Below are 26,825 nucleotides of genomic sequence, written 5' to 3' on the forward strand. Positions count from 1 at the left end.
CACCCCAGTTCCACCTTTGCACTGGTCTGCTTCAATCTTGCCATTGGGTACTTTCCTGTTCATGCGTCCTGTGTACATGTTAACTTCCAGCAGACAATCTGCCAGACATATGCTGTGTGGTACAGCCTTAGTACTTGATGCAGAGTATCTCACTTGTACTGTGCATAGGTCAGATGCACCGCAGGGACATGAGTGCCCATTCATGCTCCATGTGCATTGCACGCATGCCCCTATGTGTCCTTGACTGGATGATCACTGTAATACAACTCCTGGGTGACATACATTGCATGGCATCTCATCAGCCTTCCCATGTCAACTGTGGCTCAGTACTGCGTTGCACACATGTTTAGGGTCCGACAATATGTGTGGGTCACAGGCCTCAGCCTGTTTAATGGCCAATGACTGTCTGACTGTTGTAGTGTCTTCTTCACACATGGGCGGCCTCCAGAGTTTATCATGTGTCCTGCTTACTGTCCCATCATCATTTGCAGTGTTGTCACTTGAATCACATTAAGCTGTTCATGCCAGTCAACACTGCCTGTCAATACACAGGTCTATGGTCAGCCTTTTGATACCATGCTAGGCATCCCTGCTTTTGCACTTGGGTGGAGGGGTGCTTTGCTTGTAGATATGCTACCCATTGAAGGCACATTGCACGTGATGCCTGAATTTGACCTTGCACTGCCTTCACATTTCCTGACACACACCATGAAGTCCTTGTACATGTAGGTAGTGAGTGACATACACATTTGCTGCACTGCATAGACCCACTTCTATGCAAACTGCCACCTTTCAACAGGTCTGATCACAGAAGCAATTCAAAGTTGACCCAGCATGCATGCCAGGTTCTATTTTGTGTGTCACATGTCTGCCTGATGTGTTTGTTGTCTGTGTGTGTTGTGTGCTTCCGACATGTGTAGTGCCCTTTTTTTCTCTATATTTTTCAGATGATGACCCAATGGAGCCGGAGGATGGTGTTGTCATGCCAGACACAGGGTTGTTACCACTACATCAACCCGGCACAAGTGTGGGTCGTGGGGTGGTAGGCCATGAAAACCCCCAAGTGCTACAGTCCATCTTGTCTCTGGCTGCCTATGAGTCCAGCCCTGATGACGACTCTTACGTCCATGTCAAGTTGGATGAGCATCAAGTCCATGTGTCAGGGGTGAGTGATTCTGATGTGGACACTCCTCTGTCCGCGACAACAGCACTGAGGGGTCAGATAGTCTTGGTACCTCCGCCTGTGGTGGATCGGGACGCAGGGTAACCCTCCACACCAGTCACTGATGTGCCTGGGACATCACGTCGACGGGGGCATGTAGTCGTGCAGCCGCGGGCGGTGCCAACACAGCGAGGACACCCGGTCCTTGGGTCCCGCAGGGGTCAAGCCCAGCAACGCGGTCGCTGTGCGCAACCGCAGTATACTGAGTGGGAGCAAGACATGACTGCCAATTCAGAACGGCAGGGGGCAGCAATGGAGAACATCGCTGAGAGCATGGAGCGCGTGGCCCGATCTGTGCTCCCCCTGCTAGGCAGGTGCTTCTCCAGCAGCAGGCGGCACGGTCCACGGCCCGCTCGCTCAGGCTGGGCATGGCGGCCTCAGACAGGGCACGCCAGGCTGAAATGTCGTCTCTGCGTCAAGCAATTGCTGCTCACGCAGAGGTGCACATGGATGCCCTGAGGGAGGAGTAAGCTTCCCTCAAATCCACTCTGGGTGTTCTTCTGATGTCCCAGAGGCAGCGGGCAGAGGAGAGGTTTGCACAGCTTGAGCGTACCATCTCGGCTGAGCTACAGGCTTGCCGGGAGGTGCAGCGGTTGTCCAGCCAGGCCTTGCAGGAGGAACTCCGTGTTACACGTGCTACCTTGCAAGAGGAAGCATGTGTATCACGTGAGGTTCTGCATGCAGACCTACGTCACATCGCCACACAGAACCAGGCTCACCCATCCGGCAGACTTGCTGCCGTCGAGGGGCAAGCTGTGGCTAGGCATGGCCAGGCTACTGTGCCACGTCCTCCTTTCCAGGATGAGCCAGACTCGGACGACCATCTATCTCCCACATAGGTCGGCCTCTGCAGGCGTTGAGCCCATGGAGCTCAGCATCATTGCATGTGGGTGTTGAGCAGCACCCTGTACCTCCCCCCTCCTGGGTGCCTCCCCCCGCCCGGGTCGTATGTGGCCATTTTTGATTTTTCTTTTAGTTTAGTTAGTTAAGTTTCTGTTTGATAGTTAGTTTAATTAGGTAATGTAGATTTTTCATAGTTAGTGTAATTAGTTAATACAGTTTAAAATTGTTCGTCTATTGTGCTTTCATGTGACGGTGCGGTGCTTTGTGGCTTTTGAAAGCATCCACTGTCTGTTCCAGCTGGGCCCTTTAGGCTTGTCTTGTGTATGTTTTTGCTGCTTGGGGTCCTTGACTCACATATGCCACTCCTGCTTCCCTTATCCATGGGCTCGCAAGGATGGTTCGGTGTAACAGCCCATTACACAAGGGATTTGGACTGTCATATCTGTGGCATGTCTGGTGCTGTGTAACTTGTGTTAACACCCCTAGTGGGGATGATTGCGGTGTTATTGACCACTGTTCTGCTTTTGCTAGATGGGGTGTTTCTGGGGATGATTGTGGTGTTATTGACCACTGTTCTGCTTTTGCTAGATGGGGTGTTTCATGATTAATGTGTGCATTCATTGCTATGCATTGTGTAGTATGTTTCTTATCTTTACTGTACACATGCTTGTTGCAATTCATGCCGTAGATGGTGTGTTCCACACTTTGGATGTGAAAGACGGACTGATGGTGTAATTTCTGATGTACGTCTCTGACATGGTCCAGTAATGAGATGCCTGAAGAGACACACACAGATGACTCTAAAGCATTAATCATGTGTTTCATGCTCTTTCTGTAGGGGGATGAGCCTCCAGACCACCTTTGCCAGCAGACATGGCCCATTGGACGTCTGGATTCTGGACACGTTTGCTGGTGCCCACATGCACATGTGTGCGCAAGCAGAGGCACAGGGATTACAGACATACATCCTAGAACTGCTGACGTGTTTCAAGGAACTCCAGGCAAGGTGAGCAGCACAGGGGGGCCACAACACAGCAAAGCTTCCACCAGGCCAGTTGCACATGCAGGCTTAGTAGCAGCACTGACGGTGAGCTTGGACGAATATTGGTGTTGAAGCGCACAATACAGCTCAGATGTGTTGGTGGATTGATGGCTAGTTGATTGTAAGGTTGTCTGGGGCACCTGCAGGGGCAGTGGCACATACCCTCCGGTCCACCATGGGCCATTGAGGCACTTGTATCACCCATGTAGCCTTCCGAGACATGGAAAGGAGCAGCTCACAGGGACATACAGCAAGGGACAGACTCGGGTGCAGTGCATTTCATTTCCATGTACATTTTGAAACATGCACTGCCTATTTTTCTACGGTCATGGTGGGACACGACTTGTTCTGAAGTCATACCTTGCTATATGCGTCTGTCTGCTTACCCAGGTAACATTGCATGTTGTGTGAATCATGACACATTGGTGTTCCATTTGCCACGCACCCACCGGCGCCTGACTTACTGCATTGACTGTGTATGAACCATCACAGGGGGAATGTTACGTATGGGTACAAAGCATCCACACCAGATTGTCTGTTTGTAGAGTAGTTTGTTGCTATGGGGCATATTTGGTGGTGTGTTTGTGTGTTATGGGCACGCACAGATTATTAACTGTGGCTCTCTTTGCAGCATTGAAGTGCTCCTGTAACATGACCTGAGAGTGCGCAGGCAGGAGGCCAGCACTCAAAAACAGAGCTGAGTGTCTTGTTGTTTTTCTTTCAAACTGCTCTACATAGGCTTGCTGGGGGGTGCACTGATGCATGGATGAATGTGTAATTCAATTTGGTATGTTTTATTTTCCATAATCACCCCGAGTCCTATCCAATTCTAAACCCTGTACTCTCTACCCGGTGTTCCTGCTTTCCATACCTATCCAACCAACGTTCCCTAACCCTCTTTCCCCGCTGGGGTTGCGGATGCCTGTGTAAGACCCAAGCTTGCAGGTGCCAAAACCCTAGAGGGGGTGGTTGGTTCGTGCCACTCCTGCACCTGGACTCCGGAAGGCCCTGACAATGATGTACAAGTTTGTTATGATTGTGTATGTGTTAATACAAGTACTCAATTTTAGTGCATTCCCTACTTTCACGTGTCATTCCTACTCCCCTCTCCTGCCCCTCATTCCAGTTATCCAGTATGCCAACGGCTGTCCCGACTGCATATCCCTGACCCTCCTTCCCCACCAGGGTCTCAGAGGCCTGTGTGAGTTTGACCTTGCAGGCACCCAGGCCACGGTGGGGGTCGTTGGTTCGTGCCACTCCTGCGCCTGTGACGGGAGCTGTGACAGTACACATCCGTTTGTGGTGCATCATTCTATGTTATGTACCACACATGGTTCACATCCTGTTCTGACAATGTTTTACTGTGCTACCTTGGTCGTTACATCATTGTGGTAGTACTTGGAATTTGTAAAGTACTGCTACTTCAAGTCATCTAATGGAGGCTGTTCTGGTTCGTTTTTCTGCCTTGGATTTTGTGTCTTTGCAAATGAAGGTGGACTCTGAGGGTGTAGGCAACTTTTAACACACAAGGTGGGAGATGGTGACGAAGGGGAAGGGTGATCCTGTGGCCAGGTGAAATTGAGGGTTGAAGGCTCCATGACCCAGGTGCAGTTGTTCAGTGGGTCATGGTCATTTGTGAGGGAGGGGGGGTGTTTTGTTGTTGATAGTTGCCTTGCCCTGCAGTGTGATGGGAACCCTGACATTGTAATTGTGGTATCCTATGTACATGATGTGTTCTGCTGATCAATGCATGTTCATGTGTTGTGTTTACCTTTCAGTTGTGAGGGGATAGTTGTGGTTTGACATGCTGGGGCGTACACATGGTGAATGTTCACATGTGATGTGTAGAGGACACTGATGGTCACTTGATTGCACATGCATACGTTGAGTGCATGTCCTTGCTGACCCGCACACTCGCACTATGATGCACTACATGTACAACCACCCTTCGATATCCACATGTACACTCTGTTTGCCTTCTGCTGCCCACTGTGTCCCTGCAGCACATGTTCTGTGACCAATTATGGATCCTGTACATGCCTATTTTGCTTTTTGATGTGGTTTGTCGCTTAGATGTGATGCTCAGGGTGTGCATCACACACAATGGCTGTTCACTGTGCTGAGCAGTGTGTTGCAGGAGTTGGACACAGCACACAGAAGCTACAGTGTTGATTTTGCAATGCACAATGTGCATGTAGACAGGCATTCATTGTTATTTTGCGGCTACTACTTTTGTGATGCATTTCGGAATGACTTATTTTGGGTGGGAGGTTGTTGGCCAGTCATTTCATCTGATTCCATGTCAGGCATCATTGTCTGATGCCAATTTACATTTTTCACATGGCAATGTGTAACCTATTGGTACTGTGTTGGTGTATGGCTATTGCTTGCCATGTCATGTTGTGGTTTGGGAGGGTTTGAGTGACATAACAGTGATGGTCATGGCCTGTTTTGCAGGTGTGTGTGATTCACACCTTGCATGTCAGGGTCAGCCGCGTCTCGAAGCAATGAGCTGGGGGTAGATCTCTCTCCGCGGCAGGGGCCTCCCTCTGGAACAGCCTTCCTGCCTCCCTGAAACTTGAGGAGAACCATCTCCGGTTCAGGAGGCACCTCAACACCTTCCTCTTTGCTTCTGCTTTCTCTCTCCCTCTCCCTTGCTAATTTCTTCACTGAAACTGCACTGAATCTGCAACTGGGCCACTCTCACCGACCTCGGTCCCTGGCCCAGCCACTCTCCACTTGCACTGCCTCCCTGGCAACCCCTGCACTGCGGGACTGTCTCTGTATCCCTACAGCCCCCCCTTCCCAGCACTTGTCTGCACTTACCTTTGCACTTGCCACCAGCTGGCCTATTTATTTATTTTTTATTCTACTTACCCTGTACTGCACTCCCCCCCCCTTCCCCTTGCACTTTTCCCTTCCACCTACCCCTGCACTTGCACGATCTAAATGACACCTGACCTAGTAGGATCGTTGTCTGTCTTCCCTTGTCCCCCCCCACCCTGCCTCGTCGCGCCTTGCAAAACTTGTGTATAGGCGCGTTACAAATGCCATATCATATCATATATCATATGTGTGCCTTTTAGTCCCACATGATAGCTTGTGTTTAAATAGCTAGGGATGCACACAATGTGGCACTTCCATGGCAACAATCTCAGGGTGGTAAGGTTGTGACAGTTGACTGTCTCTTTGTCATCATCGATTGTCACCTGGTAGGTGCCAGGCCTGTGTGCACTCCGCAGGGGTGGGAGTTTAGGTGAAAAATGTGGCCACAAGCTGGGTCCGGGTTTCCTCGCCACGTGCCCTATCCCCTCCCATGGGCAGCACCTGTGCCTGTGGTTGGAGATGTGGGGGCACCACCATGTCCACCGGTACGCCCTGCCGTGTTGCAACATTGTGCAGGACACATGCTGCCACAATGATCCTGCACACTACTGGGGGTGCATAGAGTAGCTGCCCGCCAGAGCGGTCACGGGAGCGGAAGCGTGACTTGAGCACTCCGAATGTGCGCTCCACTATGGCCCTGGTTGCAATATGGGCCGCGTTGTATCTTACCTGGGGTGGTGTGGTAGGGTTCCGGATTGGCGTCATCATGTGGTTGCTCAGAGGGTAGGCACTGTCCCCTGGGGAGGTGTTAATAGTTGAGATTATTAGGGTTTGGGTATTTGTCTGTGAGCGACTTGCATGCATGTGCACAGGCATGTGTACTCACCTAGGAGCCATCTGTCACCATGCTGCCCAGCTTCTAGGGCCCGGCTCAGGGCAGACATTCTGTATATGAAACTGTCATGGGTGGAGCCAGGGTAGTTTGCATAGACAGAGGTGATGATTCCCTTTGCATCGCATACCACCTGTACGTTGATGGAATGCCAGTGCTTGCGGTTTCGGTAGATGTGCTCAGTGGCCCTAGGTGGACGTAGGGCCACATGGGTGCAATCTATGGCACGAGCACTTTGGGGAAGTGTGCCACCCTGTAAAAATCCAGGACAACGGCCTGCCTTTCTGCGGGTGTTCTGGGCATGTATATGTGCCTGCGGACTGAGGGGCGCGCTGTCATGATTGCCAAGACCTGGTGTAGGCAGCGTGACTGCGTGGCCTGTGAGACCCCCCCCCCCACTATGGCAGTGGTCCGCTGAAATGACCCAGTGGCCAAAAAATGCAGGACATTGAGCACCTTCTCCAAGGGGCTCAATGCTTGGGAGCAAAGGGTGGGGGATGTAAGGTCATCTTCCCACTCCCTGACCAGGTCTAGGATAATATGGGGTGGAAACCTATACCTGCCGTAGACATGGTCGTCAGGCATCCCAAAAAGGCTTGTCCGTGGTGAGAAAATGCGTGCCCTGGCTATTCTCCTCCTGCGGTGTCCCACGATCAGTGCTGCGACAAATGGGGCATTCATCGTAGCTGTATATACGCGTTTGTTGTTTGCGCGCACTTTTATACTGTGCACGGGGACGCTTCCGCCTGCCTTCGTGTGGCGGACGCGTTGACGCCTGTGCGCGTCTTTTGCCGTGCGCGGGTTTCCCGTATTCGAATCCATGAATACGGCTAGTTCGCGTGCGTGTGGGCATTCCCTGTAGTTCCCTGCAGTACTTCCCCAGTTACGCCTTCTTTTTCACGCGTTGTTCCCCATTCCGCGTGTTACGCTCACTGTTCCGCCCACTTTTGTTGTGTGCGCCGCGCTATGGGCGCTTTTGCTGTGCGCGTAGCGCACGCCATTTGATGACGTGTGTGACATGCATGGATTTGGCGCACGACCAGCGGGAAACTAGCGCAGCGTCTTCCTTGTATCGCACGCGTGCGCGTGATTTCTCACGCTTGCGCCACCTTGCGCCTGCTTGCGCTGGGATTTTCGGCACACATTTGTTCCATGAATCGACCCCTAAATCATTGTGGGAAATCCAAAATTGATCTGATAGAGAATCAAAATTGGGTACAAAAATCCATAAACCCATGGACTGGGTTGACATGATAACAAAAGCACGCAAATATGAAATTCATTCTACTTTTTCATATTTGGATAAACCCTTGGGTTCTGTTCCAAAATACCTTGATCTATTCCCTTGCTTTAACACTAGAAGTCAATTTGTATGCTTTTGGTTGAATCTTATGCCCACTGGGGAAATATTATATGTTCGCTCTAAGGATCGTGACAATAGCATCAGAAACTGTGCTCACTGTAAAAACCCATCGGTTATTCAGATCCTTAAACATATAGCTGAATGCACGAAGTTGAAAGAAATAAAAACTAAATGCTTAGGGCGTTTTTTCCAGTGCAGTAATGATATATGTACTAAATATGTTTAAATGTGGGCAAGAAATATTTTTAACCTGTGAATTAATGAGGATGCTTCAAGAATTGGGATTAGCAACAAAGTATGGAAGCAAAATATATATTTGTGTTGATTTTTTTTTTTTAAATAAGCTTATTGGAAATGAAATGAAGAATTCCTAATGGTAGATAATAGATTACAGTTTTGTTATAATTTTACGACAAAGTTAATTAACAGTTTAAGAACTCTCAAATGAAGAGATATATTGGGCGTTTAAAACATAATCTGTGTATGGATTTTATCAACTCATTACTTTTTTGTATTTCTTAACTATTGTATAATGTTCTTAATGTCTATTTCATTTTATAAATATATATTAAATTCTTTGTGAAAGGGCATGGCTTTAGCTGTAAAAATACAAAAATGTTTTTTAAATAATTGCTGCGTCACCACCTAACTGCGACTACACTCGATGACACTCAAATCGTGCACGCATTTGCACTGTAGATGAGGTTTTGTAACCCCGGCAGGCAAAGCTAGTGGAGCTGAGCCGCAATCTCCCAGGCTCACTAACCAATCCCCCAGTTCAGGAGAAAAATTAAAAGTACTTTATCCAATACTACCACTCGAAAGCACAGTTTTCTTTGCAATTCCTCTGCTCAACTGCGACTACACTCGATCGCACTCAAATCAAATACAAATAGATGTTGACGGCTCATGCCGTTTATTCCAGATTCCTCTGGCGTAACAAATCTTGCTCACATTTACAATGGATCCCTCTGTCCTAGTGCCTTCTGACATGGCCCATTGTTTAGCACCTACACATAACTTTCCAATGAGATCTGCCAGATATCTATACCTAGTAAAGGGCTGGAGCTACTACAAATACTAGGTTGCAGTGTTGTGGTACTTCCATCCTACTACAACGCCTCAAGAATGTCCTTTCTTTCACTGTCAGCATTCTTCTCTTCACCTTCCCGCAGCACACACTTTATGTGAGGGGTTGTTGCACCGAGTGTTGTGTGGAAGTTTGAGTAATATACACAAAACCTTTTTGTCTTGTAAGCTTCTTCTCCCCCGAATGATGCCACAAGTGTACCACCAAATTTAGGCCGTCTGTTGTGGATATCTCATCTGTTAGCATTGCACTCTATGAAGCCTATTGCTCAGACTAGGTCACACATTCGCTACTGCCAGTGGCAAGTGAAAACTTAACTTTCTTGGGTGTCCACCCCAAAACACTTGGCAATGTCCATGTTCACATTCTGCAGGATAACAAGCTACACAGCAATCATCTGGTCAGTCGTAGATTATCAGATGCAGAATGTTTCACTCATGGCTGCAAAATTAAAGACCAAATCATTGTAAGTGATTACACATGGCGAGGAAGTCCTCCCATTTGCATACAGGCCTAAAAGGGTTACTTTCAGACTATTTAACACCCACCTATAATCCTCGTGTCCAAATGGGCTCTGCAAACCCCCTCGTAAAACAGTGTAAGCCTCATCAGCTCAATCTCAACTTGGGCTCACTACGAGATACCGAACTACAGTATAATGCTGTTTGGACAGTTTCTCTATATTCTGTTTCCAGCAACGAGTGCCACCGACCCAAGCTAGACAGAAAGGTATCCCTTACGGTGTCTCTGGCTGCCCTAGTGGTAGTGGTGGCTTAGCAGTCATAGCTAACTCTTAGGAGGGGAGCAGAGTGGTTCAAGATACAGTGTAACACTTAGAACATTAAATAAGAGAATGTCCAGACAGGTATGTTAATAAAATAAGACTGCATGTTCTGCAAAAGTAAAAGGATGTGCTGATTACATATTAACTTGTTTAAAATAAACTTGCCTCTTAAATTTGAAAAATGTGCCCCCTGTTTCAATTGTCTGCATCGGTGTATGAAACACAAATATCACACTTTTTCATGAGATGAGAAATTGAGAGTTCAAGTACGATGCAAGAGGAGTACACAGTGATGCATCACGGCGGTACAGCTTTCACTCACCTTATCCAAAAGGCTCCTTTTCTCCCTCCGGTCACTCTCGTCCACCTCCATGTTCTCAATCCCAGAGTCCACATCTACCTGGGACATGCTGCAGTTGGAGAAAACAGATAATGCAATAACCTGAAGGAGACAGGCACAGCTGCCAAACAGGCGCAATACAACGAAAGAAACTATACATGTGAAAACTTTAATCATGAAAGGGATATGGGAATACCTGCATATAAATGAATAAATACATCTGGGAAAACCAACATGGCCCCTCCTACTCTTGCCATCAGACAGGTTTAAATCGCTTTTTCACATGATTTAAAGAGACCGCTATGGAAGATTCTTTGTTCAAGCAAACTTTTCAAAAGATTGCTAGAGTGAATGTATGTGTGCAGGCCTTAGACTAGATCAAACTCCCTTCTCACCCACAACCCAACAAGGAATAGAAAAGGGACTTGGGTTGGGCAAACAGCCTTACGTTTCAGCACATGTACCTGTACAACGGGCATAACAGACTGAAGGTTCACAATTCCCATTCCTGACATGAGCATTCCAACTCCTCCAAAAGGTTGAAGATTGGCCCTTGAGCGAAGCGCAGGTCCTTTACTCGACTCTAAAGGGACCCATGGTGAGCAAGTGTCATGCACATTCTTAGGGGAACAAGGGAAATATTTGGACACAAGAGAACAGGTGATCCAAGGGTCTCAGCAAAACCAAGGAAGTCACAAATGTTCAATGCTTTAAGTGAAGGAATTTTTGTTGGGAACCCATTAAACACTGAACACACACTCGGACATTCAGGATGGCTACTAAAAAGAGAAGTCCCTAAAACAAAGGAAATGAAGGAAAAAGGATGACAATTCATCGTCATCCTTTTTATCAGTCTCGGACTATTGGCCAGTGTACCTCCCTGTGGCAACTGAGATCTGAATGGCTAGACATACAGCTCTGCAAATGTACTTACTTCTGAGAAGTAAAGCCACTGCCACCTTAGAACAAACTCATGAAGCTTAGGCCAAAGGAAGGCACTGATGGTGCTGTAATGCAGCAGCCTTGCAAAAACACACAGGAATTTCCTGCAAGGCTCCCAGACAAAGACACTTATATAATAATTTGTCCTCTTACATTGCTTCTGCTCCTAATTGATATTGTAGCAGGCGCTCTTGCCCAAATTAAAGAAACTCAATTTATCAACCTTTGAAGAATGAAGCTTTCAAATGAGCAGATGTGGATATGAACTTCTGAAATGCAGGCTGGCTACGTGTCTGCAGCAAGTACTTAACTTGTGAGCTATCCTATAAGGCATGCGAAAATATACATCTTTCAAGTCAAAAGTGCACAGAAAGTCTTCTAGTAGAGCAGAAAGGGTATGTCATGTCATCATCCCGAAGTACTCATTTAGGTGAAAATGATCCAAGATGGTTCTTTGACTTCTGATTTGCGCCAATGGTAAAGATGAGATGGTACTGCCCCGTCTCCTGTTTTCTCTCAGGGTCTGCTCTCTGGCTGCCAACTGCAGGACTTTCTCGTGCAGGTCTCCTGTAAAGTGGGTTGAAGAGAGGATGGAAAACCAATAAAGACGAAAGGATCAACTTGTGATCTACCCTTGGCTGTGAGGCCAAACTAAACTCTGCTACCTACACACATGTGCACCATGACAGCTAATAGAGTGTCAGACCCATTTCTTTTGTTCAGATGAAGGATTAGAAGGAAAACATTCCTAAAGCCTTTTGTTGCTGTCTTCTCAAACCTGTGGTATAACAGTTGTGTGCCCTTCGTATTGAGGCAAATCATCAAGTTCAACCATGACAACATGCTCAAAAGCAAGAAACAAATACCCGACAATGGTTACTCGACAGCGCAATTGCCTGCTGATGTCTCTAGAAAGGAAAAAGCAAGGACTCTGGATGAACTGGCCAATGTACAATGTATAATTCAAGTTCAGAACGGCAGTTAAAGCTTGGTAACCTTCCACTGCATACCCATGTGATAAGGTCAACAAGCAAAGGATTTCAGAAAAAAAGGAAGTCAAGCCTCAAAAGCAAGAGCTCATAAAACCATACAAACCATAGACACCATGCTCATGGTGATTTTTAGCTTGGTTCAAAGAAAGAAAGGAGGGAAGGGTCTTACCAATCAACTGCAATGTTATGGAAAATAAGAAGGGAGAAAGCCCTTTGAAAAGGGAGGAGTGGTCCAGAGAAGGAAAGAGGAACATCAAGATGCACTCTGCCTACAAGAATATTGCCAGATTATGATAAGAGACTCCTAGACAGAAAGTCTCTTGCTCATCATTCCTCGGTGGGTCCGCCAACAAGCTGCTGATGAGAGCAGCTGATTCGTCATACCCATAGGGTCCGGCAGATCCAAAAGGTTGGAGGTAGCAGCTGACAAAGGACACCACAAGCTGGCAAGAGCCTTTCAGAAGGGCTGCATTCATCCTGACAAAACACAGGTGGTAAGGGGGTACGGATGCCTCACTTCAGTGGGCTGGAAGAAAGCAGAAGGGCTTGATAATGCAACAAAATTGTTCACTGGAATAAAGGAGAAACCAGTAGGCTGGAGTGTGCCTCTTAGAAATATTCATTGGACTTAAAACACAAAGGCAGGAGAGGAACTCAGTAAGACTAATGAAATTAGAAGCTTACGCCAATCCTCTAAGAGACTCTTAATTTCAGACAGCAAGAAAAGAGTTGTAGGTTGAAGACAATAAAAACATTACTATTTCAAACACATGGTGCTTGATTAGGCTCCTCCAAAGATGATCTTGACCATATTCATCATTCATAGAAAAGAAAAAGAATATTGATGTCCTCCTTGTTTTCACAGTATATTTGAGAAGCTGCTAAAGACAGGGAAGGGCCTCAGCCTATCTTTGCAAGATTATGCAGACTGCACCTGAAAGTGGTTCAAGGCAGGTATGGGTGAAGATGATGTGCCAATTGTGAGGAACATAACGTATACAGCTGGTCTTGTGTTGCCTTCACAAACTTCTTTTCCCCATCAAACAGGAGTTCAACACTTTTGCTGAGCCTTCTAAATCACATATGAGAGCTCTGACATGCTGATTTACGAATTAAGATTCACAGGTTCATATACCTGAAGGCTGTGTTCATTTAATTAAGTACATTGCTCAATGAGCATGGGTCAACATACTTTCCTTCACAGATGTTTGCAAACCCTTCCAATTTACCCACAAGTTAGGGTAGTCATCAGCGAAGCTGGTCTAGTCACATCTTGTTGCTGCAGTCCTAAATAAGGTCAATAAAATAACCCTCTAGGACATCAGATTGCATATATTTTATAAAGGTACCCAGCAAGTAAGCCTTTGTTACAGGGCAAACTAGGACATCTAACACAGTTGCTCAAACCTACGGCCTGAATGCATGAAAGTGGCTTCCAGTTGCATCGATTGAGATGGCACTGGAGTATAAATCGATCTAGTATGAACCGGTATAGAACTTTTCATACAAAATGGGAACAGGGCATAAAGGGTCAACAGCAGGATCGAATTGCTTCAAAGGTGAAGGAGAAGTAGAAGACAACAAGGTTGCAGAACTGAAAGACTGTGACAAAGCCTCATTGAACAGGATGTCACCTTGGCTTTTGAGGGGGCCTGGAGACCAGGAGTGAATGTCTGCAGTGTGATGCCCTACTTATAGGAGGCCAAAGTGGCATTACCCAGAGCCTCTCCTACTGTTAGAGCCCTATTGTATCATGATATTCAAACTAGATGCTGCTCAGAACACCCAAGAAGGGCAGCCACCAAAGAGGGAACGCAAGTTCTCTTTCCACTCGCTTATGCAGACGTGCTTGGTCAGAGATTTTTCTAACCATCTCTAGTGAGGTGTTCAAAGAGACCACATGTAGTGTGTATGCAAGAGCTTCCACCAAGTTAGTCTACACTCTCACTTATAAACATCACAGAGCAGTCTGGCTTCACTCATAGAAAGGGGGCCGGTAGAAGGTACAACCCACACACAGGTATATCAGGTAAAAGATTGTCTAACAGTTTGTGCATTAAAAATGAATTCTGGACTTCCAAGGTGGCCGCCGTAGGGAACACACTGAGGAGGTGCGCTCCATCCCCCGAAGGCCATAAGAAGGGCCTAGACGCAGAAGCATATCCCCTCCCCGGGCACTTCACTGTCTAAACTAAGACTGAACACAAGGCAACACCTGAAAACGCCAAGAAAAAACAAGTTCTGCCCGCCACTGCACTGCCGGGTCCAGGCGAGCAGGAGAGGTTGGAGACCCGTGCAGCTAGGGAGAAAAGCAGCAGGTCAGCATGGCGGACCCGGCCCAGGCAGGCAAACTGCACTGGATGAAAAGAGAGGCCGGGGGGAGCCGGAGGAAGTCCCGCCAACCGGCCTTGAAGAGGAACAAGAGCAGACCCCCCTCCACCCGGCATCCCCCCCCCAGAGCCGCGGTGGTCGGGGACGCCAGCAGCAGAGCTTCAAAGGATTCCGAGCCAGCCGGAGCATTGTGGAGAGGGGCACGGCATGGGGAGAGGGAGGACCGGGCCGTCGTTACAACATCCAGAGGAACTTAAACAGCGACGGTTACGCCCGCCCTCCACACCCCGCCCTCCCTCCCCACGGTTATAAGAGCTGGGTCCCCACTGGGGACTCTAATCACCCCGGCACTCCACACTTCTAACCCTCAGATCAGAAGTGCTCCACAGCAGCGCTGGGAGGGAAGGGCCAAGCCATAGGCAACTCCCTTACCAAAGCGATAGTAAAGCGGAAAGCAGCGCCAAACTCAAAAGGCCCCCTGTGGAGAAGGAAGGGCCCCTAGCTAAGTTATAGCAGCCTCAGCTCTCCTGAAAAGTAAGAAGGAGCTCAGCAAACGCAGCAGAGAGAAGGCCTAGCACACTCAGGGAGAGGCAGGCTGGCCATCAGCTAAAAGCCTCCACCACCTACATCAGGGGGAACCACCTCCAGACTAAAACCAAGCACCAGACCCCCTCAAGAAACAAAACCGGATTGCAGGAGTAGAAAGAGCACCCAAGAGAATGGGTCACTACAAGGCGTACAGGCCAGGAAACACATCAAAGGGACACAGTCCGAGAATTGAAGCAGGGGCATAGAGGAGACAGATCCCTCACAAGAGCAGGAGGAAAGTTGGACTCAAGGAGGCAGTCGGGGTCTGCACCCATGGTTAGGAAAGATTTCATAATTGTATGCCCTTTTCCCTCCATGTGTCAACCCCCAAAATTTTTGCTGCTGTTTTACCCCCTGATGTAGACTTTGCCAGAGAAGCACAGCCCAAAGCGGCACTCCCCTGGGCTTTCACTCACTTTTTGTGGGGAAACTGACATGCCCTTAATACAGCCAGTACTGGGAGACTTTGTTTCCCTTAGTCCTTTCCTCATGTTGCAGCTTTTGTGCAACATGCAACAAGTGTGCAATGTAACTAACTTTACAGCAAACGTGGGTCTCTAGTCTTTCCAAAGGCCCTAGAAACTCTTGCTGGACTTTTTATGAACTGTGCAGATGTGGCATGGAAAGAACTGTGGCAGCTATCGTTTTCATGTATTTTTAACCCTTTTCTTGCCATGTAACCGCGCTTACCGCGCTTGGCTCGAATAGGTGGCCTGGCTCCAAAAAGGCCATGCCACGAGGTCCTGTCCTTTGGCCATCTTGCCCCTTCACCTTCCCCAGGTCGAGCCGACCCGGGTCAGTCCTTATTTGGTCATGCACTTTCCCGCGAAACCCAATGCCTTTGCGGGCTTCTGCATGCCTTATGTGTGTGTCTCCAGGATGTGGGCTGGGATGTCTGTTCCCAATACACATCCTGGGTGCCAGAGAGTCTGGAGTGTCCTGAATGCCTGGGACCACCGTGGTCCGCGATTGGTCCACGAAATGGAGTGCTTGTTTGTGAGCAGATCTCCCATTGAGTCCTCTCCGTTTTGGCGCAAAGGGAACCTTGGATAAGAGGAATCTGAAAACATCACTACCATGTCGATCTCCTGAGTTCACAAGAACAAAGGATAAAGAGCCAAGTATCCTGCAACAAGAAGCCGAGTCGAGGAACCGCTGGTGACCCGCTGGAAGGTTTGGCACCCTGAGCCCGCTGTCGTCCCGTGGGACCCCTCTGCATCTGATCGTCCTAGAAGGTCTGCGAAGACGCTTTGACCCATTGGAATAGTGGGATCAACTATTCTCGGCACCTTCAACAAACCCTGCAAGTAAGCCTTTTCGGAAGTGTCCCTGGGCCAACCAGTGGGCTGACCAGTTTACACGGGATGTTTGCTCTGATACCGATGAGGAGGCCCTCGAAACTTGGTAGACTACTTGCTCTGTGTCCACGGCACCCTCACACCGAATTTCGTACACTTGGCATTCCCAGGTCTGAAGTGAGACGAGTGCGCCCGGACCGGAGTAAATGCGGTAACCGTGTTGCCCTGCTGTGGCAACAACCTGTGCAAGTTTGTTGCATTTGTGACCCCCTTGCCCCTGAAGCCTGCTGCAGTGGAATTGGGCCGATTCCTGCTCCCAGAGCGGAGAAATCGCCACTGTCCCATTTGGGAATCCCTGCTGTATCTCAGAGTCTACACGGAGTCGAGACGTCTTGTTTGTCGCATTCGAACCTGCCAGCGAAGTGGACTGTACTGGCGAAGTTTGGGTCTGCCTGCGTCAGGGACCGGTGAGTAGTCCTTACCCCAACCGGTGGCCCCTAGCGCAGGAGTCTATTTTTACGCTCGAAGTGGCCCCCGAGGGCCCTCTTCCTTCCCACAGCTATTACGAAATAGCAACTCCATCCCGCACTCTCAAACTGCCTCTGCCCTCAAGTGGAGGTCCTGCTTGAATAGTGGGAACTGATTCTTCATCGCCTCATCGACCTTCCTGAGCTACTAGAGACCCTTGAAGAGACACGATTTTGTCCACTGGCACAAGTACATGTACTATTGAGCATAAGGCTCCTCTCTTCGTAGGGCTTGGACTGCCTCTTAGTTAGGTGTATTCTTGATGTTGAATTGGGTCTAAAGATTACTTGCACTGCCTGTTTTCCTCCCCATCTAGGTGGTCTACATATTTCATGCTTACAATCCCCTGTGGTCTTATATATATATTGTGTTGGTTGTGATGTATTGGTTTACTTTAGTATTACTGTGATTCTTTGCTATGGTCTATGTTACAAAGGCATTGTAATAAATGTGTCTATATTTTTAATATAACACCTGTCTGGAGTAATTTGTAAGTGTCCTTGCTTTGTGTGCTCATTCAGGTCTTTCAGTCACCCTCAGCCCTCCTGCGACTTAGTCTTGAACCCCTGCCATAGCTACCCTGATTGGTCTGGCTTGTCCAGAGGTTACCCTGTTCCAAGAAACTAGGTTGTCCTTCTGAACCTCTGCCCCTCCTGATCAGAGTTCAGAAATTCTTCTTAACAACCCCGCTCAAGTGAAAGAAGCCATGCCCAAGGAATCCCAAAATTAACATGGACTGAGCAGCACAATGTCTAAAAACAGGGGGAAAGACTGATCAGACCCCAGCAAAGTGGGGAAGAAGAGGACCGAGGAGGGCCCGATCCACAAGTTATGGAGGAAGGAAGGGGGAACCGTTCAGACACAGCTCAAGAAAGGGAAAGGGAGGATGCAAAACTCCCACAAGGCCAGCTACCGGAGGGACCAGCGGAACAAACGGTCACCCAAAAAGTCTTTGAGCAATGCCTCCAATCCGTTGGGGAAAGAATGGTCTCAACTATACAATCAAAAAACGGACAGGATGAGGGAGGACTGAAGAGGAGCACTATGAGAAGTGAAGGGTGACGTGCGCTCCCTGGAGGTGAGAGTGGACACGAAAGAGCGAGATTTGCAGAACATGGCCGACAACACACACAAAATGGAGGACTTGAAGGAGCACCTGGCCAGGGCCAACCACAATCTGGAAATTCAGATGGAGAATCTGGAGAATAGGTCGGGGAGAGTGAACGTCAAGATCAAGTTGCTCGCATAGACGGTGGGAGACACAAAACTACTCCACACAATTCAACAATTGTTTGCGGACCCAATCTCCTCCCCAGACCCCACTGAGATCCGAGTGCACAGAGTGGGACCGAAGAGAAACGAACCAGGGGTGAAACCACGGGATGTACTGGCAGCCATTCATGACTACACTCAGGAAGAAAAAATCCTGGGGATGGCGAGACAGGAGAAAGATCTAAAATGCAAGGGGGCTCCCGTGCAGCTCTACCAGGACATCTCCTAGGTCACCCCCACGAAACTGAGACTGATGCGCCCAGTCACACAGGAATTGAAGAAAAGGGGAGTCGGGTACAGATGGACATTCCCTCTCGGGCTAATTTTTCAAATACGAAGGAAGACAAAGGAGAATAACATCAGTGGAGGAAGGTAGAGCCCTGCTGGGCCTTGAGGCCGAGGTAACCAACAAAGAAGACCAGGGTCCAAACAAGACCAACCCGAGCAGAAAGACATAGGAATGGCCCATTCAGGGAACAAAGAAAAAACTGACACAGCCAAGAGGACCAAAGGAGAGAGGAGAAACTCCTGGGAAAATCCCGGGAGGGAGGTCCTTGTAAGAATATTCTTGGGCTTCAAAGCTTCCCGGGGAGGGGGGGCATGCCACACCAACCTGTGAGGGGGAGACACGGAAGGGGAATTCTTGTGAGTAAGGTATGGGTCATGGGGGACCCATAAGAGGACAGGCTGGGAGTATTAGTGAACCCAATCCCTGAAGAGGCAGATCAGGGGCGAGGGGGAGCCAGAGCCCGGTTGGGTCCCACCAGCGAGGGGGGAATTGGAAGGGGGCATGGGGGGGGTGAGAGGGGAAACCTGGTCTGTAATGGCACAAACACCTTAGAGCACGATACAGCGACCATACACCCCCCAAATAAGTTGGCCAGGCTGAATACTCTAAACATTCTGACGCTAAATATCGAGGGCCTCAACTCCCCAATAAAAGGAAAGAAGCTAGACCACTTCCTAAAGAGAAAACCCAGATTTGGTCACCCTTCAGGAGACACATATACACAGCAGGGATAAATCTATGTTGAGAATCCAGGGATACAGTAAAGTGGAACAGTCCAGCGAGGCGGCCAAAAAAGGGAGAGTCCGTATCGGGGGCGATTCTAGCTTTTATTTTCCACCGTGGGCCAAGACTGGTTTATACAATAAATGGAGGATATTCCATTTGGCAAGAAGGAACAAAGTCGCAGCATTCACTGACGATATGTTGCTTACAGTAACAAATCCAGAGACATTCCTTAGAGCCTTAGATGCGAAACTGGCCCTCTTCAGAGAGGTAGCAGGCCTGAAAATAAATAGGAGTAAATCAGAAATCCTGAACCTCTCAATCCCACTGGAGAGAGAAAGGTCCTCACGGGGTCGTTCCCATACACTTGGGCATCTAACAGCATCAAATATCTGGGGGTGAGAATCACCAGAAGCTTAGATCAACTCTTTGCAGCCAACTGCACCCATCTACTGGCTACCATTAAGAATTGTTTTGCCTCCTGGGGCCCTCTGTTGATATCATGGATGAGAAGAATCAATGTTGTGAAAATGTCAATTTTCCCAAAATTATTTTATACCTTTATGGCCCTTCATATAAATATCCCCATGTCACACTTCAAAGCCATTCGAAACATCAACAATAAATTCATTTGGGCCCACAAAAAGCCTAGAATAGCGGGCACAATTATGAGGCTGCCGAGGCAGAAGGGGGGAATGGGAGAACCAGACCTCAAAGGCGTATTACCAAGCGGCACAGATCAAGGTAATTATGGATTGGTTCAGGGAAGAAATGGAGAGATATGGACAGAGTGGTGGGAAGGGATCACCTGGGAAACGTCCTCTGGTTGTCAAGGTAGGATAGGCCCCTCTACATGTACCGTAGCGAAATCAAGACCCTAGTGGCTAACACTTGGGACACATTGGTGAGGAAATACAATTTGACAACCTTCCCATCGACACGCACCCCAATTTTCCGGAACCCACAATTCACCCCGAGACTCGCCGTTCATGGCCTGCCGGAAATGGTTAGGATGAGGTGAGGGGGTGCCCAAAAATGTGAGATATTTATTAGGGAGCGGAGATAAAAGCCTTTTCCCAGTGTAAAGAGGACTTCGGGGTGAGAGAAGAGGAAAGGTATCAATTTGTCCAGCTACGACACTGGTTACTGCACCCTAGTGTTAGGGAAGCAGCGACTAGAGACCTAATCCCCTTCGAGAAATGTACAACCTCAGATACAGGAGATAGCCATCTGGTGGGGGCACTCTATAGGCTCATTAAAGACGGGGAAGAGGTGGGAAAGGGTTATTTCATGGCCAACTGGTTGAGGGAGTGGGAACCGGCAATAGAGGTTGTTCAATGGAGGGGTCTATGGGCCAACATCCCCAGAATGGCTAAATCGTTGCAAATACAGGAAATGTGGATGAAAATGATGCACCAGTGGCATTTTAACCCCGGTTAGGATGGCAACATTCTCCCGCTCGAACTCCTCGCAGTGGGAATGTGGGGGGGGCGGGGGGGGAGTGGAGGCACATGTGGTGGCAATGCCCAAAGATCAAACTATTCTGGGACATAATACAGGGCATAGTCACAGACATATTGGGAGTGACTCAAGGGGCTAACAGGGGTCTGTTTATCATGCGAATGGGGGGAGAGCTGGAGTTGTTACCCACAAGGGCCCAGCGCAAAGTGTATACAACTCTGGTCTTGGCAGGGGCCTTTCAATAGCTCAGAACTTGAAGTCCAAGGCCGCACCCATGGAACACGAATGGACAGGCAAAGTGTGGGAGTTTGGGACTATGGAGTGGGTCTCCTACTCACTGTTGGGAGAACATCAGAAATTTCATATGGATTGGGACCTTGTAATGAAATTCCTCAGGCAGGATGCCAGGGGAGCAGGGTGTCCAAAAAGGGTGCGGCTGTTGGGCTTGACATGAAGACTCAAACCACTATGTGGTCGGGCGAGGAAGGGAAAGGACCAAAGAAAGGGACCCCCCGGAGGACGATGGACAGGAAGGGGAAGAAGACAAACGCCCTCTGCAAAAGAGGCTTCTACGACTCAACAATCAAGAGAGAGGGAGAAACCTGTGACGCTTGACCAAGGAGGGGGAAGGAGTCCCGGGGGAACGGTTTTACTCATAAATTGTCATACAGTGTTGTGTTTGACTTAAATGCTAATGAAAAGATAAATGAAAAAAAGAAGTGAATTCTACAGGAGATCATTACTACTAAATATAGATCTAAAAACCTCTGACGGTGCCCAAAAGGGACAACAGAGATACTGAACACACAAGTAACTAAAGTTTCAAAGTCGTAGTGGAGGGAGTAGTTGTTAAAAAAAAAATAATAATAAACACCTTTAAAATTGAGAGATAAGGTTTTTAAAAGTCACCTCAGTTAATTAAAATTCCACCTGTGGCAGCTAGAAACATTTTCAATCAGAGTTCACAGGCAAGTCATGTTGCCGTTACTTCCAATACTGTAAAACGAGTGAGAACACTTCCCCATTGAAAACAACAGGTCAACCCCAACAGTATTGGTCCAGCTATAGTGACAGGACAGATTTTTTTATCTATTTGTATTTGTAGAGCGCACTGCAGCCCGCAGGCATCGAGATGCTCTAAACAGTGCTTACTAAGTCTTGATTCTGGGTTACAACAAATCCGCCCATCATAAATAGACTTCGAGCGAGGTACAATGCATGGTATATGGTTACAGATACAGGGAGAGGGGGACCTCATGTTACTTGGTTACAGGTACAGAGAGGAATAGGTGAGAACAGGCTAGTTCATACAAAGAGTCTAGTTTTGATAGCCTTGCGGAAGGCCGCATGGAAGTCAATTACCCTGATGTGAGGAGGGAGGGCGTTCCAGTAGGTGGCTGCCAGGGTTGGGAAACTGGTGCCACCGGCACTGGCTTTGCGTATCCTGGGAACAGTTATGTTGGAGTAAGGAGTTCTGGATGGCCTATAAGAAGGGGTTTGGAGATCTTTTGGACGAGGTGGGGGCGCGGGGCCTGGCCGTGAAGACGCTTGTGCATAAGGGCAAGGGTTTTAAAAATGATCCTCTCCTTGACTGGTAGCCAGTGGACCTGTCTTCTGAGCTCTCGAGATAAGTTGTACATTCAGGTCTACAGGACAGATGTAGGCAGAAACCCAGTCAGGACGACCTCACATGAGAGATTCAATTTCAGGTCCCACCATCAAAATCAAGCTGGAAGGATGGCTGCAAAGAAGGGACTCAAGCCCTTTAAAGCCACGGGTAACAGTCAAGTGGGCCTTACAAAGGTATATTGTTAGAAAGGCTTTTCGGAAACACACTGGTGAGGAGTTCAGAATACCAAACAGTAGTATACAAAAAGGGTGAACCTCTCAGTTATAGAGTGACAGAGCAATCTGGCTTTTCTCTTTTGTGAGGATGGCGCGTTGTAATGGTAAAATTAGGCCTTACACACAAAATAAAATAAACTACACATAATAAACTAACAAATATATAGAATAATTGACTTTTTCGCATATCTATAAACACAATTAAAATAAGTACTAGAGTTAAGTAAGGAAAGCAACCTTTTATTCATTTAAAACATTAAAGGTTGACAGAATCCCAACCACCTCCAAAAGCCAGTAAAAAGAACAAGTTACTTACCGGCAGTAAAGATCTTTCGGCTGGATGTTCCTCCCAGGTATTCTTCATCTTTGATATATCCAATTCTGTTCGCAGATTGCTTCTGAATTTTTTTCATAGGGTCGAGCGTTGTGCAGTGTCCAGTCATGGCTTTCGATGGCTTCCGTAGCGTCCTTGACTGGGACGTCGACACTGGTATATGAAGCATGCAGTTCTAGTTTTTTCCCCCCTTTACTTCACATGTGGTGGCATAGGAGTAGGCATTTTTGACATTGCGAGAAATGAAGGAGTAAGACAGAAATTCTAGGCAAGCAAGAGTGGTAGGATGGGAGGGCGATGAGGAATACGTGGAAGGAACATCCAGTTGAAAGAACGTTACCATTGGTTAAGTTAACTTGTTCTTCGAATGGATTGTGTCCTCCCATGTATTCCTCATCTTTGATACACTCCCATAGCAGTTTGTCTGAGGAGGAGGGTGCTGAGAATGTCTATTTATTAATGTTCTGGAGGAAGGCTTTGCCAAATTTGGCCTCCTCTCCTGATGAAGAGTCTATCCAGTAAAATGTACTGAATGTATGAAGGGACAACTAGGTTGCTGCTCTGCAGATGTCCTGCACTGGCACTCCTCTTTCTAGAGCCGAGGAAGCAGCCACCCCTCTAGTGGAATGCGTCCTCAAACCTTCGGGAAAATCTTTGCCTGCCAGAGAGCAACATTCTGTTATGGACATGACAATCCATCTGGAACTTGTTAGTTTTCTGACCGCTAAACCCAACCTTTGTCCAGCATATCCAACAAAAAGCTTGTCATCCTGAAGGACATTTTGCTGTCTGTGTAATATAGGAACTTAACACTTTACTAGGGTCCAGACAATTGAGTCTCTCCTCTTTTGATGGATAGGGAGGAGGATAAAAGGTTGGTAGTATTATGCGTTGTGAAAGGTGAAACTCTGACACCACTTTCGGAAGAACGGATGAACTCATAAAAGTACCTTGTCCTTGGAAAAAGGAAGTGAAAGGAGGTTTTGAAGATAGGGCTTGTATCTCATTTACACTCCTGGCATTTGTGATAGCTACTACAAATGCTGTTTTTATTGCAAGGATTTTCAACAGACACGAATGTAAGGGCTCGAAAGGAACTCCCAAGACATTTCAATACTAGGTTTAAGTCCCATGTTGGCACAATGAAGGGAGTAGGCGGGAAAACATTTGTTAGATCCTTAAGAAATTGTACCACAGTCAGCATTTTAAAGTGTGATCCCTCATCAGATCATCTCTTAAAGATTGACAGTGCAGCCAAGAAGCCCTTCACCATGGCCACTTGTAACCCGGATTTAGTTGCTTGTCTTCTAGCCGAATGCAACACCTCCATAACATCTTCCGGAAGGTCCCAATCCTTGCATCTCACCTTCTCAGACACCAGGCGTGAAGATTGAGAGTTCAGATCTCTGGGTGAAGAACGCGACCTTCCTCTTGCAAGAGTAGGTCCTCTCTTTGGGGATGTCGAATAGGAGGGAAGATGGCCATCTCCAGAAGGTCCGGGTACCACGTTCTTCTGGCCCAATCCAGAGCAATCAGGATCATGGTTTTACGCACTTCCTCAACCTCCTTATTATGTGAGGAATGACAGGGACTGGAGGAAATGAGTACAGTAGTGGAAAATCCCAGTCTACTACGAACGTGTCTCCTAGAGCTTCTCTTGGGGGAAATTCTGTGGAGCAGAACTGCTCGCACTTCCTGTTGATATTGGTCATGAAAAGATCCACTTGATGGGTCCCTCAAAGGGCACAGATCGCCAGAAGGGCTTCCTGAGCTGGCTCCCACTCGTGGGAGATTGTACTCTGCCTGCTCAGAGCTTCGCCGCCATGTATTCTTCTCCAGCTAGATGAACTGCCAGAACAGGGATTCCTTCTCTTAGTGCCCAGAACCAGAGTTGCATTGCCTCTCTGCACAGGGGCAGTGAACGCCACCTCTCTTGTTGAGAGGCCAGTGTGTTGTCCGTCATTATCAGGACACTATTCCCCAGTATTGAGGGCAGAAAGGCCATCAGCACTAGACTGATTGCCCTCAGCTGATTGACATGTAGTCTGGACTCCGAATGAGACCAGTGTCCGCTTACTGAAAGTGCTTTCATGTGACCACCGCATCCCGTGAGTGAGGCGTTTATCACAACTGTCCTCTCCGGCGAAGGTTGCCAAGAAGGTTCTCCTCTCATCACATTCTCTCGGCTAGCCCACCACAGGAGATGCTGAACGGCCTTTGTCAGGACCTCGAGAAGGTCCGTTAATCTGCCGGAGAATTGAGACGACTGGGATCTGAGAGCCCACTGCAGGGTTCTCATTTTCAGACAGGCTTTTGGTACCAGAAAAATGTAGGATGCAATGAGGCAGAGCAACCTTAGGAAGTCAAAGGCCGGGGCATGTTGGGCACTCTGAGGACCATCTGCAAGAGATGTTGTGCCCTCAACTTGGGTGGCAAAGTTTTTCCTGAGGCTGAATCCAGGACTGCCCCAATAAATTGAAGCTTCTGTGAAGGTGTCAAGTGGGACTTCTTGAAGTTCATGGAGAAGCCCATCTGGTGGAGGAATTGGCAGGTGCGACTGAGGTGAGTCTGTGGCTCTCCCGGAGAACAAGCTCTGATCAACCAGTCGTCTAGGTAGGGGTAGATGTGAATCCACTCCCTTCTTAGACTTGATGCCACCACTGCCATAAGCTTGGTGAAGACGCCACGAGGGCTGAAGTGAGGCCGCATGACCGAACTTGAAACTGATAATGAAAACAGTCAACTGCGAACCTCAGGTACTTTGTGTTTCTGATGTATGGGCACATGAAAGTAAGCATCCTGAAGGTCCAATGATACCAACCAATCCTGGAGTCGAAGTGCCCGAAGAATCTGCGAAAGAGATAAGCATCTTGAACTTGTCCTTCCTGAGGAACTTGTTCAAGCATCTTAAGTCCAAGCTGGGTCGCACTCCTCCGTCCTTCTTGGGAATTCGGAAGTAGGGAAGAGTACCAATCCTGGTTTCTCTCTGCCGCAGGTGCCAGCTCTATTGCACCTTTCTCCAATAGGATGAGAATCTCCTGTTGGAGGAGCGGATCTGGAACCAAGATAGATCTGGCTTTTGGAGGGGGGGGGACAATCTGGGGGTTTGTTTAGGAATGTAAGGCAGTAACCGTCAACTACCATTTGCAGCACACATGCATCCAAAGTTATGCTTCGCCCACTCCGAAGACGTTGCAACAGTCTGCCTCCTACCATAGATTTGTGGGTGAGGGAGTAATTTTGCTGCTCCACTTACAGCTGAGGGTAACTCTGGGGGTGTTGCATGGGGGAGTTCTACCCCCTCTGTCTCTGGCTCCATGAGGAGCTCTCCTATGACCCCTTTGTGAGAATTGTCCTCTTCCTCTAGAGAATAGAAGAATAGAAACTAAATGGGCATCCTCTCCAGCCTTGTTCTGTGGGTTTCCAGGGTTGTCTGATTGCAGCCCCTAAGGATTTTGCTGCTGCCCTTGAAGCTTGCAGCTTCACCAAGCTGCCGTAAGCTTTTTCGCCAAAAAGAAAGGTGCCATTGAAGGGCATGTCCAGCAAACGTGCTTGGACATCTGCCGAGAATCCTGACTCTGAGCCATGATATATGTCTAAACATAGTGCTGGCAGCCATGGATTTACTTACAGTCAACAGTATCCAGGCTGGACTGTAAGGATTACCTCATGGCATCTTTTCCGTCTTGCACTAGGCTTAAAACCCTGTCCCTTTCTTCTCCCCCCGGTATGTGGTCTGCCGCAACAGTAGCTACACCCCAAAGGGTGTGTGTATACGTTTCCAATGCACGTGTAGCACTGGCGGATTTCAGTGCCATGC

The 26,825-nt window shown here is 48.1% G+C and overlaps 1 protein-coding gene across 1 annotated transcript in view; it reads right to left on the minus strand.

Moving 5' to 3' along the window:
• Positions 1 to 26,825, minus strand: part of UBE4B (ubiquitination factor E4B) — a 2,401,822-nt gene that overhangs the window by 2,076,878 nt on the left and 298,119 nt on the right. Inside the window, exon 4 of the mRNA XM_069609995.1 lies at positions 10,385 to 10,472. Within this exon, the coding sequence (XP_069466096.1) occupies positions 10,385 to 10,472 (88 nt within the window). The remainder of the gene's footprint in view (positions 1 to 10,384; positions 10,473 to 26,825) is intronic.

Source organism: Ambystoma mexicanum, chromosome 8, assembly GCF_040938575.1.
Source record: "Ambystoma mexicanum isolate Mex_15411 chromosome 8, UKY_AmexF1_1, whole genome shotgun sequence".
Lineage (NCBI taxonomy): Eukaryota > Metazoa > Chordata > Amphibia > Caudata > Ambystomatidae > Ambystoma > Ambystoma mexicanum.